Source organism: Oryctolagus cuniculus, chromosome 4 (assembly GCF_964237555.1).
Source record: "Oryctolagus cuniculus chromosome 4, mOryCun1.1, whole genome shotgun sequence".
NCBI classification, from domain to species: Eukaryota; Metazoa; Chordata; class Mammalia; order Lagomorpha; family Leporidae; genus Oryctolagus; species Oryctolagus cuniculus.
In genome coordinates this window covers 19,765,244-19,782,767 of record NC_091435.1, presented here as the reverse complement: position 1 = coordinate 19,782,767, position 17,524 = coordinate 19,765,244, and the positions used below count along the sequence as shown (strand labels likewise).

Here is a 17,524-nt window from a genome sequence, read left to right as displayed (position 1 = left end):
TTTAAGAAACTCGAGCATCCATGATTTTGGTATCCAGAGGGGTGGGAGGAGGGGCCTGGGTGTCCTGGATCTAGTCCCCCAAAGATATCAAAAGACAACTCTAAGTAGTTGTTTTTTTTTTTTTAAGATTTATTTTCTTTATTCGAAAGGTAGTTACAGAAAGGTAGACAGATATGGAGAGAGAGTTCTCGCATCTGCTGGTTCACTCCCCAGATCACTGCAACAGCCAGAGCTGGGCCAGTCCTAATCCAAAAACTTCATCTGGATCTCCATGTGGGTGCAGGGGCCTAAGGACCTGGGCCATCTTCTGCTGCTCTCCCAGGCCATTAGCAGGGAGCTGAATCGGAAGTGAAGCAACTGGGACTCAAACCAGTGCCCATATGGGATGCTGGCACTGCAGAAGGCAGCTTAACCAGCTGTGCCACAGCACTGCCACCCTCCCCCAATAGTTATCTTTTAATAGGTGCTATAGGGAGATATTATAAAGATACGCTGTACTTAATTCATAACATTAAAACAAGATTTTTAAGTCCACAGAAAAGGTACTTCCTTGGAAAGAAATAATCCTATAATTTTTCATGGTAATAAATTCATGTCTAACACTTTATGTATTATTTATATAACTTATTTTAATGTAGAGGTCACTAGTTTAAAAAACTGTATAAGAGTGAAATTGACATCTTATGATTTATCATTTATAGCCCTTGTCTACATTCCTATGGAACACTGGTCTTTCTACTCTGTATTTGTTGAACACCATTTTTAATTGAGTGTTAAGCTTCTAATTATATAATAAATTAAAAGTGTGCTGTCACAAAAATTCAAAGAAGCAGAAATGAGGAAAGAGCGAGGGGCCATATCACTATGTCCTTAGACTTGTAGCAAATGCATCAAATCTGTTCTCTTTATATTAAACATTTTAAAACAACAAAAACACCGGGAGCTAGCGTTTGGTTTATGGTTAGCACACTCACATCCCACACTGGAGCACTTGGGTTTGAAGCCTGGCTCTGGCTCCTCATCCAGTTTCCTGCTAACGGGGAGCCTAGGAGGCAGCAGTGATAGCTCAAGTAATTGAGTTCCTGTCACTCACATGGAAGACCTGGAGTAGTTGCTGGCCCCCAGCTTCAACCTGGCCAGCATTAAGTCAATGGGAGCTCTCTTTCTGTTTCTCTCTCTATAGCTCTTTTTCTCAACAAAGTTTTGAAATAATTAAAAAGAACAAATCCTAAGAAAAATTTGGGTTTCAAAGCAAGAACCTAGGTTAATTCAGTTAATGCTATTCTTTATATTGGATGCAAGCCACTGTCTTTCCCCAAAAACCACATTAAAAACTGTTTGCACCACTTTAATCTTTTTTTCACCCTTAATATTGCTTATAAGGTTTCAATTACATACATGCCATGAAGCACGGAACTAAATCTCAAATCTTGCATCAGTTTTGCCATACACAACTGTTTTTGTATTATAGATAACCATTTGGCAAATTACTTACTAGCTTGAACTAGTTTAAAAAATAAATCCCAGATAGGATCTCCAATTTGCTATTTGTTTGGGGAAATAACATGATGAATAGTGGGTTCTGAAGACAAAAGGAAACTGTGTCCTCTCTCAGCTTAGGGCAAGGAGGGATGCCAAGCAATATGGCACCACAAAAGGGTGTGCAGAGGCTGCTGGATTAAGAAGAGAACTTTGATAAAAGCCAATTTTCTTTCTTGATTCCCCAACACAATCCTGTGTAAACATTTGCTGCAGGAGAAAAAAAAAAGGAACTTTGTGACAAACAGCTTGAGGTTAACAGGGAGAATTATTGTTTTTCATATTAAACTCATGTGATATAGCAAACTGAAATGTTCTGAAGTTCTTGAATGAGCTCCAAGGCCCAATGGTGCCAGATGTGAAGGGGAAGCAGCTGTTTACTGGCTGGTACAGAAACGCAAATGTTAATGTTTCCCACAGTCAGATCTGAGCAGTTGATAGGTTATTAAACCTGTAGGCATTTTGGTCTTTTCTATAGAAAGTAGGTCAAAACAGCAGAAAATGTGACTATGACCAAATGAAACTTAAGTTATGCATGACTGTTTTTATTACATCTGTGGATGCCAGTGTCTGCATGTGTAAATACACACATGGAAACAATCCAAAAACAATATCCAGAACAAATAAATGCAAAACTATGCTTCATTGTCATTCTAAATGTAAACTATTAACTAAGGAAAAAGTCTTAACTCATGGTACAGATAACTTATAACCATCTTAACTTTTTGAGTTTTGTATTCTAGTATCCTAGGGGGAAAGGAACAATACAAATGAGTGGTCAAACTCAAACAGTGCTGGTATTTCTTTTATAAGCGCATATTAATACTGCATTATATATACTGAATATAGCATTATAATACTGAATATTCTTCTCATTATATCTGAATGCATTAATGGCTTAAAAAATTGCTACCCTCAGAAATTTGCTGTGTGTGTTTTCCTTTGACTTAGCTGAGAATCAGACTCTACATCCTGGTGTTGAAGCATGATTGGACTCTACAAAGGTGCCGTGTGGAAGGTCACATCTAAAGGAGTCTCATGTCTCTCCAAGGCTGTCTGACCAGCATTCACTGATGAAGAAATGCCCAGTGATTGTGCTAAGTTCTTATGAGACTATGATGTATACAGTCCTTAAAAACACAGAACATTCAAGAATTCCTAATTTCTTGTGTTCAGAGGCAGAGCTCATATAAAACACAATTCCCTCCACAGTGGATGTACACCTCAGCGCATCTCCCAGGACCTCATAATTGGTAGGATCTACAGAGAGCAGGTCAGTGGAAAATAGAAGAGCCAAGGACACCAACTCTCTCTCACACTGGATTGTTATGCTGGGACAACTGGGCATTTTCAAGATCGTTAAAGTCTACAATAAAAATAGTCTTCCAGGGGTGGGTATTTGGCATAGCAGAGGTGATGGCTAAGTGGCTGGGTCCCTCCCACCCACATGGGAGACCTAGATAGAGTTCTTGGGTTCCAGCTTCAGTCTAACCCATCCCTGGCTGTAGCAGGAATGGGCCAGTAGAGGAGAGTTTTGTCTTTATGTCTGTCTCCAAAACAAGTATTTTGTAAACTATTCTTTTGTTCCACTACTATCCCTTTTTTAAGATTATTTACTTGGAAAGCAGAGTTGCAGAGAAAGAGACAGAGACAGAGACAGAGAGAGAGAGAGACATTCTTTGATCTGCTGGTTCACTCCTGAAATGGATCCAATGGCCATAGCTGGTCCAGACCCAAGCCAAGAGCACAGAGCTCCATCTGGGTGGCAGGGGCCCATGCACTTGGGCCATTTGCTGCTGCTTTCTTAGGCTCACTAGCATAGAGCTGGATCAGAAGTGGAGCAGATGGGACTCAAACTGGTACTCTGATATGGGATGTGCACATCACAGATGGTTGCTTAAACTGCTGTGCCACAATACTGGGCCCTTTCACCCCCAATTTTTTAGAAAAAAATTTTTATTAATATAAAGATTCCAAGTAGTTCATAAACACATTTTTCTAATATAGTGATATGTTCTTCCTTGTCTCCCTCCTCCTTCAATGTTTGCTATAACATTTTTAATTCACTTTAAAATCATAGGCTTAATATTCTGCTAAATAAATAAGGTCAACAAATAGAGAGATCAACAAATTAAAAGTTTAACAGGCACATAGACAATAGCTACAAACAAAATCAAATTCTAAGATGTAAATTCCCATCGTATATATTAAGGTTTTTTTTTTTAACTCTCTATATTAGCTACCACAAATCAGAGATGCCATGTGATATTTGTCTTTTGGGTCTGACCTATTGACCTATTTCACTAAGCATAGTGGTCTCCAATTGCATCTATTTTGTTGCAAAAGACAGGATTTCAATTTTTTATGCCTGAGTAGTATTCCATCATGTACATATACATATACAATTTCTTTACCTAGTCATCAGCTGATGGGCATCTGGGTTGATTCCTTATCTTAGCTATTATGAATTGCAATGCTATATACATGGTACTATAACCCTTTCATATCCTGACTTCATTTCTTTTGAGTATATTCCCAGGTGTGAGATGACTGGGGCATGTATTTTTAGATTTCTGTGGAATCTCTGCACTCATATAATCTCATATAATGGTTGTACCAGTTTATATTCCCACAGTGTATTAGGGTAACTTTTTCTTCACATCCTCACCAGCCTTTCTCATTTTCTGATTTTTTGTTGATAGCCATTCTAATTGCCCCATTCCTTATGCCATGTTGTTTTTTTTTTTTTTTTAGGAATTTTTTCAAATTCACCTGATTTAAAATTTTTTTTACTGGGGTTCATGTTCATGTTGTGATCTAATAAGTTGAGCCACCATCTGCTATGCCAGCATCCCATACTGAAGCACTGGTTTGAGCACCAGCTGTTCTACTTCCAATCCAGGTCCCTGCTAATGTGCCTGGGAAAGCAGCAGAGGATGGCCCGAGTGCTTGGTACCCTGTACCCACGTGGGAGACCTAACTGGAGTTTCTGACTCCTGGCTTTGAACTGGCAAAGCTCAGCCCAAGCTGCAGCCACTTGGGGAGTAAACTAGCAGATGGAAGATTTCTCTCTCTCTCTCCCTTTTCTGTTATTCGACCTTTCAAATAAAGTAATAAATCTCCCAAAACAACTTTTTACTTATTTGCCTTATTTATTTAAAAGCCAGGGACACAGAGCTCTCCCATCTGCTAGTTCACTCACCCAAATATCTGCAATGGCCAGTGCTGGGCCAGGCAAAAGACAGATAATAGGAGTGCAAGCTAGGTTTCCCACATGTGTGGCAGGGACTCAGCTACTTAACTCATCACCTGCTGCTTCCCAGGGTATGTATCAGCAGAAAACTGGAATCAGGCATGGAGACAGTCACTCGCATATGGGATGCAGACATCCCAAGTGGCCCCTTAACTGCTGTGCCAAATGCTTACTACTCCTCTTACCTAACATTCGTAAATATTGTCACGTAGTGGATTTGTCTCATGAGAACTGTTGTTTAGTGTAAATTCAAAGAACTACCCTGGTACAACATCTGTCAAAATATCAAAGTACTTCCTTTTAATACCAGAGACAATTAAGATAGCTGTAGATAATTCACCCAAAGGCAGCACCTTAGAAAGACATACTTGTCCTGAATTTGTATTAAAAATAAAATTCACAATTAAGATGAACTAAACCTTTAATTTCTCTTCTGACCATATCTGAATAGCTCCTGATTTTACTACTAATGTATCTGGAAAGTCTTCATTACAAAATGAAACAGAATGACATGTCACTTAATTATTCACTAAATTCTAATTCTTCTTCTAGATTAAGCTATTAACCTGATTTCATCCTTATATATTAACAGTGATTTATCTTCTGCACTCTCACCTTTACTGGCCACAGACAAGCTACAGAAGAGGGCCAATTTCAACAGTGGATACATTACACTAAAAAGAATACTCACTCAAGTGGAAAAAGGTTGAAGGCTTTCCAAAGAAAATATTCTCCTTGAGTAACAGTAACTGATATGCTTAAATCCCACATGAGATAATTAATACAATGTTCATATGATTAAGAGAGATTCTACACTCTGGTTCCAGGCATACCACTAAAGGCAAAGGACAAAATGAGAATACCAACTCATTCTCAACAGAAATCATCCACTCTGTGGGAAGCCAGGGGCAAAAGAAACCTGATACATGCTTTCCCAGCTCAACGAGGAATGCAAGAGACTGTAGAGCAAGTGTGTCGAAGGCAAACACATGGGGTAAAGAAACATAATCCAGTGCAACACAGGATCGTTCATCTGACAAAGAGGTTAGGAAGGCTAAATGCCACACATAACAAGCATTTTTCTCTCTTCAAGTTTTTTTGAATTTTAATGTGCTTAATGTTTAAGACAATCTTATTTTCTGGTAGCATCCTTGTGAGAATTAACTTCAGTAAAAATAATGTCCTTTGCCTAAAGGACACATTTAAAACCAGAGATCTTAGAGAGTACTTAAAAGACTAAACAGTAATTCTTGGGGCTGGCTTTGTGGCATAGCAGTTACAGGTGTCCCGGCTGCTCCACTTCCAATTGGGCTCTCTGCTAATGGTCAGGGAAAAGCAGTGGAAGGTAATCTGAATTCTTGGGCCCCTGCCACCTATGTGGGAGACCCGGATAAAGCTCCTGGCTCTTGGCTTCGGCTTGGCTGTTGCAGCCATCTGGAGAGTGAACCAGCTGATGGAAGATCAATCTCTCCTTCTTTTTCTCTCTCTTCCGCTCCTTTCTCTCTGTAACTCTTTCAAAATAAATATGTAAATCTTTTTTAAAAAATTCCAAGTATTCATTCAAGCAGCCAGTAATAAGCGATAATGTTACCTACTATTATCATGATTAGAAATTACTTTCACACGGAGATTTACCCTGAAGCAGGGGTCATAGTTGTCTCCATAAACACAACATGTATTGAGTTGCTTTTTTGTATTATTTATTGCTTCTAATTCACAGACTTTCTCTTATGATTTCGGGTGGATATTTGCTCGAATGTGAATTTTTCTCTCTATTTTATAGGGAACACTCAATTACGAATCTAGAGCCCACCAGCCCTAGTCTCAATTCTTCCACTTATCAGCTGTGAGTTATAGGAAGAAATTCAACCTCTCTGATTCTTGATAGTTGCCTCTGAAGCAGGAAAGACACAGCCAACACTGCATGCCTACACAGGAAATAAGTCAATGCATGTATAACTCAATTGCAAGGGCTTGACAGCACTATGGATAAAGGATTAAGAAGTTGAAGAGAAAAAGAAGGCAAGTGAAGAAGAAAGATGAGAGAAACAAAAGGGAAACAGAGAAAGAAAAAACAAAGGAAGAAAGCAGAAAAAATGACATGAAGACTATTGGTGCAATTAAAATATACATGAGCTATATATCTGTGTTTTTAAGTTTCCTGAAATAGAAGACATTCTATATATACTCATGAGGGTTATTTTAGACACCTTGTATAATACTTTTGGCTTGAGACTTTTGGAAAAGTTGTCACTCCTAAAGAATCAAGAAGTGCTCACATTCCTTAATTTTTACCTAAACTCAACAGACAACATATGCTCTACCTGTCATATGGGGGCCTAATTTCAGGTCCAATGGAAAAAGACTGGGATGCACAAAATGTAAAAAACATGACCAATGATTCAAACAGGTCAAATACCTACTGCAAGTATATCTAATGATTACCCAGTCTTAGTAGTAATCATGAATATTTAGCATCAACACGTTCATTTCATATCAGTTACTAAAGCAGAACTGGGAAACTTGCTAAAAACATGTCAAAGAGATCCATCTTCTTGAATTAATTTGCACCCACACCTAGGGAACACAGCATCTGTTCAAGAGACGAAAGAGTAGTCTGGAACCTGATGATGGCAAGGCCTAAACAGGAATCAACTTCTCACGTTTTCTTAAAGGTTTTCAAAGAATTATTTTATGGGCTTCCCCTATTTTTCCTTGCCCATCCACCCTGTACATCAGAAAACATTTGTCCATGGAATGATACATTTTCAGGTGGTTTTCTTTTGAATTGGTTAAAAATACAAGGTGAGGATAGGTCTCCATCATCAATAACAAAGCAAATATTTTCAGATGATAATAATTATTAAACATCAAATTATCTAGGTTGTAATTTCTGCAACATGACACTTCTTCATAAAGTTCATAATCATACTATGAAAAACCTAAGTGTGGATTTCAAACCATTTTTGCACCAAAATACAGTTTTGTATAATTATTTTTTTAATTATTATTATTTGAGGGGCAAAGGGACTGGTGTTTCCTCAAAGCCTGAATACATGAAAATATCCAGTAGGAAGAGATTAATAACCAAGCCAGATTAAGCAAGGACTCTGACACTATTTCCCAAGGGAAAAAAAAGCAGATACCACATAAAACTTCTTTATTTTAAAACACACATGAAACATTCGGGATCTTCCCTCTAATTTAATATAAGCAGAAATATTCCCCAACTCCAATTTCCCAGCTACCACCAAGAAGGAAGAAAAGTTTGTTGGTTGTTGCAAGAAAGAGATTTTCAAACAGAAGTCTCTGTGACAAAACACACAAGGCCCAATTCCAAGTCTAGACTGAGAGTGTACATGAGAATCATCTACGGAATTTGATTCTTGGGCACCATCATCAGGCATTATTCATTCAGCGGACATAGGACTCACCCAGGAATTTGCAGTTCTCATAAACACCCTGGGTAAATTCACTCGAAGGGAGCTCACAAATACTGTTGCTATACTGTCAGAGCATAAAACACTACCTTGATAGTCCAAAACATGGTACAATGCAGCAATTGGACCCAAGACCCACATGGACACCAAAATCTACAGATGCTTAAGTCTTTCCATAAAAAGCATAGTAGTTGCACATAACCTATACACCTCCTCCTTTATGCTTTAAATCATCTTTAGATTACTTAATAATACATAAAACAATGCTTGTAAATAGTTGCTAGACAATTTATATATTGTTTAGGGACCACTGGCAAGAAAGGAGTCTCTACAGTAAGTACAGATGCAAGTTGTGTTTGGTTGAATCTACGAATGTGCAGCCCACTGATTCAGAGGGTGAAACGCACAGATGGAAATGTGCTGAAGGAAGCGTCTGTGTACTGGGCTTAATCAGAACATCCTTCTTTCTCAAGCCCCAAAGATCAAGCCCACTGACAGAGCCACACGCCTGGTTGGCTTACCAAGGCAGCGGTACGGAATCACTATATGGCCGTGGGTCTTGCACTGCTTACGGCTCCGTCGGCACCAGTTCTGGATGCTCACTGGTTGGTTGGCTTCCACCACATTGGTGATCTGAAGTTCAGGGTAGACCTAGAAGAGCAAAAGAATAAATTGTTTGAAGGCCAAGCTAACATCTACAGGCATCAGATGTGCTTCCATCATTCTTATAATACATTGCTATTCCCTAACAGTTAAGCTTGCTGAATGTCTGACCAAGCTAAAGAACATCAGTGCAAAGAAAATGACACAAGTGAAAGCATTTGGTCATCCCATTGAAAACATTAAGGAAACTTACCTTGCACCCATCCAGGATTCAAATTTTTTTTCCAGAAGAGATAAAATAACAAGAGGGAAGAAGAGGAATTCTTAAAGCATTGGTGATTTTTATGCAAAATAAACACATGTGGGGATGCTATTCTATAATGCTCTAAAGTAAATATTATAGTACTTACACAGAGGAATTCTTATGTAAGGATTCTTGATTTCACCTTACTGCTATTTCACTAATTATAAAAATATTTTACTATAGATTATATGACAAATAGCAAACTTTCTAAAAAAAAAGTTACTCTCTTTACTCAAATTTACAGAAAAATAATTTTTCAAAACATTACTAAGGTTGTCATTGAGATAAAGATTTGCAGAAGGAGGTGGAGGTTTTGGCTCAGTCAGTTAAGCTATTGCTTACGGATGCTAACATCCCATACTGGAGTGTTTGGATTAGAGTCTAACCTCTGCTTCCAATCCAGCTTTCTGCTAATGCTCCTGGGAGGAAGCAGAAGATGGCCAAAGTATGTGGGTTCCTGCCACATATAGGGGAGATCTGGATGAAGTTTCAATCTCCTGGTATTGGCCTGGCTCAGCCCCAAATGTTCTGGGCATTTGGGGAGTGAACCAGAGGATGGACGTTATCTCTTTCTCTTTCTGTCTTTCAAATCTTTTTTTTTTTAACAACTGCATTTATGAACTGTCTTCCTTTAATAACTATAACCTTTTGTTTTGATTACGAAGAATCATGATGTTTGCTGAGAACTTGGAATGAAATATGAAGCTTAATCAATGAAAATACATTTGTGAAGTATCAAATCACTTTTATAATATTAAAGAGTAGAGATCAGAGAGACATATAAATACAAAAAATGTGTGTCGAAGATGAGCTTTCCCTTGCCTAAATATTGTATTCCACTATGTTTTGCTGTGTTGTTAGATAAGAAACAATGGAAAGAAAAAGCTGAGGAGATAACAAGGGAAAGATTATAACAACAAGCCATAAAATCTAAAGTGAGAACATGAAGGGAGTTATATACAGTTTAAGGGGGACAGATTAATGGAGTCAGTCCTGAGTGGGCTAAAGGATTTTTGGCATGGAGGTACCCGCAGATAGTGAGGTGGCAAGAGCAGTAGTTGGAGAGTCAAGAGAAGTAAAATTAAGATTTCTGAGGCACTGCAGTTATTGACAATTGCAAGGAGTATAATATGACCATCTCCATCGCGAGGAATGGCTGATGAATATTGATGAAGGCAACATCGTTGGAGGAATGAGAATTGCGGAATTGAGAAACTGGAATATGGAAATATCATTAAGGTCGATATTAAAACAACTTAAGGATCATAAAAGTAGCACTGTATTAGATGACAGAAAGTCAGAAGCTGAATCTTCAAAGGTTCACGCTGAACGACACTGGAATGGAAAGGGGTCTGCAGACGAACTGCAGGAGAATGGAGATGGAGTTGGAGACGTGACTTTCCGCTAGGATGGGATCTCCGGGGGAAGGAGGAGTGGTTTGACAGTGAACATGAGAAAGAAGGGGCATATCCATCCCCACCTCCCGGCACGGGCAATGAGGACTCAGGACATTCACCTGGGCAGGCACCAAGGGAACCAGTGCCTTTGGGTGAGAATCAGGTTTCAGAGAAGAAGGATACGTCCATGGTGTGTTTTATGGACACAGAGAATTTCGCTTACAACTATCAGTGACATGCAGAGGACTCCATGTGATTCTGTCTTTATTTAAAATATTGGGGCCAGAGCTGTGGCACAGCAGGTTAAGCCATTGCTTGGGATACCCACATCCCACATACGAGTGCCAGTTCTAGTCCTGCTGGCTGTTTCCAATCCAGCTCCCTGCTAATAAATCTGAGAAGGCAGCTGAAGATGATGACCCAAGTATTTGGGTCCCTCCCCCACACTGGGAGATTCATATGGAGTTGCAGTCTCCTGGTTTTAGCCTGGCACAGTCTTGGCTATTGCAGGCATTTGGGCAGTAAACCAGCAGATGTAAAATTTCTTCCTCTGTCATCCTCTCTCCCTAACCTCCCTCCGTCCCACTCTTTCAAATAAATATACCTTTAAACAAAACCCAATATTTCATTCATCATGGATTTTTGCATTGTCTTTGTTTTTTAAGAAGACTGCATTATAATTTTATTTATTTTTATTTTTTAATGCCCCCTCATTTCACCTTAGTCTCAGTCCCCAAAATCTCAATTAGAAAATAAGGTACTGAGAATGGGTAAATAAACTATGGGGTACATATACAAAATGGAACATTATTCAGTGCAAATAAAATGAGCTCTCAAGCCATGAAAAGGCATGGAAAAAACTTAAACGCATATTGCTATGTGAAAAGGCTACATACTGTACATAACTCCCACTATAACATTCTGGAAAAAGTCCATCTATAGAAACAACAAAAAGATCAGTGGTTGTTGGCGGGTGGCCAGGGAAGGTGAAAAGGTATGGAACAAAGGATTTTCAGGGCAAACTACTATGTATGATTCTAGGTGGTAGATACGTGGCATTTCCATGTGTCCAAACACAAAGAACACCCAAAGTGAGCCCTAATGTTAACTATGGCCTTTAGGTGAGGGTGACTCAATGGAGGTCCATCCATCGTAACAAACACTCTCCCTCTGGTGTGAGATGCTGAAGGCTGAGACCATGAGTGTGTGGGGCAGAGGTAGGTGCAATTCTTTGTGCCTGCCTCTTGATTTTGTAAAGAATCTACAACCATTCTTTAAAAAAAAAACTACTCAAAAAATAAAAATTAAAGCATCAATCAGTAAAGTAGTATGAGATAAATTCAATGGTGGATATGCTAGGAGAATACAAAAAGCAAACAAACAAACAAAAAACAGAGTATTGAATCAGAATCCTGGAGGTGGGTATTGAGAAAAATTCTTCAAAACACTGCCAGAAACCTAGCTTCTTTTACTTTATTCTTAAGTCTTCTAACACCTCCATATTCCAGGTCACAGATAACGCTCTACTTGAAAATACCACTAAAACGTTAATATCCCCCTGGTTTTTTCCATGTATAATGAGAGGCAAAGTGGCTCTTTGTGCAGAAATATAATTCTCCCACCACTTCTCCTTGTTTACTGTATCACAAAAGTACCGCACTCATGAGTCATAAACTCTACCACTAGGAAGCCTGCCCTGAGGGACACCAGTTTCTGTGCACTGCAGCGTGAGTTACTCATTTCCTAAAGGGGCTCAACTGCCACTTCACAGAGACACTGCCCCGCCAAGAATCTCCTCCAGAGCTGGCAGTTTCTACAAGCTCCGTAGCAAGAGCGGTCACACCGCCTCATGTTGCCTTCTTCTCCATTTGTTTGTGGGGTGTGGATTGAGCACTAGGAGAAAAGGATCTCTCTTTTACATTGGTTGTGCAATGCCATCAGATTCCCTAGGGCATTACTTAATGCAACAGAATAGGAATTTCCAGGTTGACGATTTCTAAGCTGGTAGAATTACAGACAAATTAAAACTCAACAAGATGGAGATTCTCCCTCAAGATGACTGGAGCTTCAAACAGTGCTTGCAAACACAGACTACCTCTTGTTCCCACCATGACAATGAGGACAAGTGTTATTTTCTGGGCATCCACTTCTCTCTCCATCTACATTGCTGATGACAATTATTAAGATCCAGATGGCTGAGGAGATAACATCAGAAGGACATCAAGCCCACATGTAGTATGCTAACTACCTAGCCATTAAAATGGAAGCAATAACTTCAACTTAATTCACTCACTTTTATTTAGAGATAAGCAGTTACTCATTTGGATGTGCCACAGATAGTCTGATTTGGTCCTCCTAAAACCAGGAGGTTTATTTAAAGGCACAGGGGCATCAAAGATCAAGGTAACAAAATTGGAAGCACAGCAAGACCCAGTTAGGTAAAATGATTACCACATACACAAGTAACCTCAGAAAGCAAAAACAAAGAACACTATGAAACACACTAAAGTTCTACCAAAAATTCCAAATACCATACCTAGTTTTTTTTTTTTTTTTTTTTTTTTACATTAAGTCCAGAGAAAAATGAGCATTTTCCTACTGAAAAAATAGCACAGCTTATAGTTTTGGTCAAGAATAAAAACTAAGATAATTAGATGTACAAATGACCTAATGGTTAGATAATTCTGTGACTTTTCACCATAATTAATTACAAGGATCAGCTCAATATTTAATATGTCCTCCAATCTTTATAGGAAATAAAAATGCCTGAGTTTTTTAGGCTATTTAATTTGTATGCATTTGCTAACACAAACAACACATGAATTGTTAATACAATAAGCATTGCTAATAATCTGCGAATACATTAGCAGATCCTTATTCTCCTAATCCCTTCTTTGCTAAATGTTTCTTATGTAAAACCCAATTATGAGTTAACTTTCTTGGTTATTAAAAAGGAACTTTAGACAACTACAGCTATATTAATACACACTTAAAATAAGGCAGATGCAAAGCTAGCCTGTGTCAGCTACTAAAAATTAGACTGTCCTCAATTCCCACACATCTTCCTCAATTTCGGTGACTCAGGGTAGTTGTAAAAATACATACACTGTGTTCCAAGCATACTCTTACCTAAGATCCCTTACACCAGCAAGCTCCTTAGGCATCCTTTGTCCTCACAATGACAAAGCCTCCTCCAGCCACAGTGAAATATAATGTCAGTGCCTCCCTCTCTCCCACTTAGGGAATGCTTTAAGGCATTTATCACAGCGGGCCTCACATCTGTGCTCAGGACATATCTGTACCACCTCCAGCGGAAAGGCACTTTCCTGAAAGGCAGGAAACAACCTGGCACAAGGCAGCCTCCCTATGGCATCCACATGCATTATCTTTGGTTTTAAGGCTACCAGGAGGCCGCCAACCCCCTACGCCTCTTCGTGGTGCTCCACTTCTCAGCTCTCTAAAGAACTCATTAGTGACCATATTTTAACTCTGTAGCTCCAGCCTTGTATCTGATTAGAGCCAGAGTGGGGGTGGGGTGGGAGGGGGGGAAGAATCTGTAAATTGCATTCTCTTCTTTAAGAGCTTAAATTTAATTTTTTTTTTTTTCAAAAAAAGTTACTTATTTACTTGAAAGGCAGAATTACAGAGAGGGAGTGACACAGAGAAGTCTTCCAACTGCTGGTCCACTCCCCAAATGGCTGCAGTGGCCAGGGCTGGGCCAGAAAGAAGCCAAGAACTTCTTCTGGTCTCCCATATGGGTGCAGGGGCCCAAGGATCTAAGACATATTCCACTGTTTTCCCAGGCGCACTAACAGGGAACTGGATTGGAAGTGGAGCAGCTGAGACTCGAACCAGCAAGCATATGGGATGCTGGAACTGCAGGCAGTGGCTTAACACGCTACACCACAGGACTGGCCCCAAGCTTAATTATTTTTATTCATTTGAGATGCAGACAGAAAGTTGAGTCAGACAGAGAAAGAGAGGGAGAGCCCCCATACTCTGGTTCACTCCCCAAATGCCCAGAATGGCCAGGGCTGGGCCTGGCCAAGGCTGCAAACCAAGAGAGCAATCCAATTCTCCCATATAGAGAGCAGGGACCCAGTTACTTGAGTCATCACCACTGCCTCCCAGGGTCTGCATTAGCAGGAAGCTAGAGTCAGGAGCAGAGCCAGGTATCGGGTGTTGACCCCAGGTACCTGAGACATGGGCTTCCAAATGAACTTCCTAACAGCCAGGCTAAGTGACCAGCCCTATCACCCCAAGAGTTTTGAACTAACACACACGGGCTCTCACTCAGCCAGAAGGACTGGGAGCTAGAGTAAGTCAGAGCCAGAGATGGCGTAAGTCAAAACCCTCAGGTGAACTGGCAAAAGGCATCTGGAGGAAGCAGTTGGTTGGAGGAGGAAAATGGGAAGATGTACAGAGACAGGGCCAAGGGGAGAGTCAGACAGAGCCAAGGGGAGAGTCAGCGACAGACAGCGAAGACAGAGGGTCACACAGGATTACCTGAGCTCTAACTCCCATGAGTCTCGGCGCGTGCATTCGAAGAAATTCCCTGCTCCATACGATAACTCCCCCTTTTAAATATAAGCTACTTACAGCAGCCTTTATGTTCCTTCCCATGGGACACAGTCCAAGAACAAGGACCAGCTCAAATGCTGGTTCACTAATACCCGCTCCATGATCCCTTCAATCTGCACCCAGACCATCTCATACCCAACACTGTACCGGGTCTTCTACTCTGTCGGACCTCATGATGTGATTACTTTCTACGTCCTACTACACCTGTGTGCCTTCCTGCCCTATCACCATACTCTCCTTAAAGTGTGATTCATTTTTGTGTGTTCTCCCAGTAGTGGCCAACATCATGAGAGCACAGTTAAATATCTGATAAATATTTATTGAATTTCTACTTAAGGACAGAATCCATTCATCAGAGAGAAATCCAGTTTATATTAACCTCCCACTGGGTAAATAAGGCGTTGTAATAGTTATTGGATTATGAGCTCTTAAGAAAAAAGAAGTATGCCAATGTCTTCTAATATTGTTCTTCAAAGTAGATAGGGCAACTTAAGCAAACCATAGCTTCTTATCTAACCCGAAGAAATTCCAAATACTCACAGCCAGGAAAGAGGTAGAAAAGAAACAAACTTAACTCTGTTTTGGGGGTAGCCTAAATGTTTTTGTCCACTGCAGAAATACTTTAAAACTACTAGAAAACTTTTGTTGTATATGAAAAAAAAAAAGAAGAAAGAAAGAAATCTGAAGTCTCTATTTCTTTCACTCTCTCTCTCCAAACTGAAAATATATTAATCTCACACAAGATGACATTTAAGTTGCTAAAAATGCAAAGATATTGATGATATTTAAGAAAGCCAAGAACATGTACTTATATACCTATATATACATATACACACACAGAAATATAAAAATATTTCTTTATAACATGTTGTTAGAAATCTATAAGAACATTCGTTTATTTTCACATACAGGGCAAATAAGGGAACCCCAGAAGTCCCTTTTGCAAACAGATTTCCTAGGGCAGCTAATTAGTGATAAAAGTCCTGTTTATACACAACTGAATTCTACATGACCAATGATAGTTGGAACACAAAATCTATAAAATGCTAAAAACAAAATTAATAGAGTAAATGGGAACTACTACTAATTCTAAAAATAACTTACCTATTGTTCAGTCATTTCATGTATTAAGTTCATTTTTAACCAAGTTCTCTTTGAAAAAATGCTAGAAATTACAGTGTTAGTAAAACGTTTTAAATATACAAAAGTCAGGGGCAGGCATTTGGCCCAGTGGTTCAGAAAGAAAGTTGGCATGTCAGTGCCCCATATCAGAGAGGCTAGGTCCAGCTCCTGACTCTAGCTTCCTGCTAATTAAGGATCTGGGAGTCAGCAGTGACAAGCTCTTCTGCAACCCACGGAGGAGACAAAGCTTGAGTTCTTCCACCTCATCTTCAGCATCTCCCAGCCCTGTACTTGGAAGCATTTGCAGAGTGAATTGGTGGATGTGAATGCTTACTCTGTCACTCTCCTTCTCTCTTGCCTCTCAAATAAATAAATAATTTTGTTAAAAAGTCAGTAACATGGTGCCAGGACATCTTGATTTATAGGTCAGTAAAAGGGACAGCAACAAAATGGACACAGTGTTTGTCCAGAATTGACGCACACAGAGTAGTTAAGATAACGAATTTGCAGGGCCAGTGCAGTGGCACAGTAAGGTAATTCTTCCCCTGCGGCGCTGGCATCCCATATGGGCACCGATTCTAGTCCTGGCTGCTCCTCTTCCAATCCAGCTCTCTGCTATGGCCTGGGAAAGCAGTAGAAGATGGCCAAGTGCTTGGGCCCCTGCACCCATGTGGGAGACCGGGAAGAAGCACCTGGCTCCTGAGCAGTGCAGCTCCGGTTGTTGCAGCCATTTGGAGAGTGAACCAAGGAACGGAAGACCTTTCTCTCTCTCTCTCTCTCTCTCTCTCTCTCTCTCTCTGTATGTAACTCTACCTCTCAAATAAATAAATAAAATCTTAAAATTAAAAAAGATAATGAATTTGCATTCCAATGTGGGCATTTGCCATAGCAGTTAAGACACAACTTGGGATACCTGTGTCCCACATCAGAGCAGCTGGGTCAAGTCCCTGCTCCACTCCTGATTCCAGCTTCCTGTTAACATACACCCTGGTTCAAGCACTTGGGTCCCTGTCACCTACTTGGGAGACTCAGTTTGAGCCCTCGACTTCAACCTAGCCCAGCCCCAGCTGTTGTGGCATTGAGGAATGAATCATTCAAATAAGGATTCTGCATTCTATACTTACCCAAAGACAAGTGTAGCCAGATTTGAAAATTATTAAAGCTGAATGATCAGCGCCTGGTGAACACCTTTTACTATTTTTTCTTTTGCTTGAAATTTTGAACTTAGAAATAGTTTTAAAAAATCTAGTCCACATAAAGTCACATTTTAAAATTTATATTGAAT

General features: G+C 39.8%; 1 protein-coding gene across 7 annotated transcripts in view; it reads right to left on the bottom strand.

Moving 5' to 3' along the window:
- Positions 1–17,524, bottom strand: part of APP (amyloid beta precursor protein) — a 271,030-nt gene that overhangs the window by 178,951 nt on the left and 74,555 nt on the right. For all 7 annotated transcript variants that reach the window (XM_008266825.4, XM_008266826.4, XM_008266827.4 and 4 more), the window contains 1 exon segment: positions 8,754–8,883. In XM_008266825.4, the coding sequence (XP_008265047.1) occupies positions 8,754–8,883 (130 nt within the window).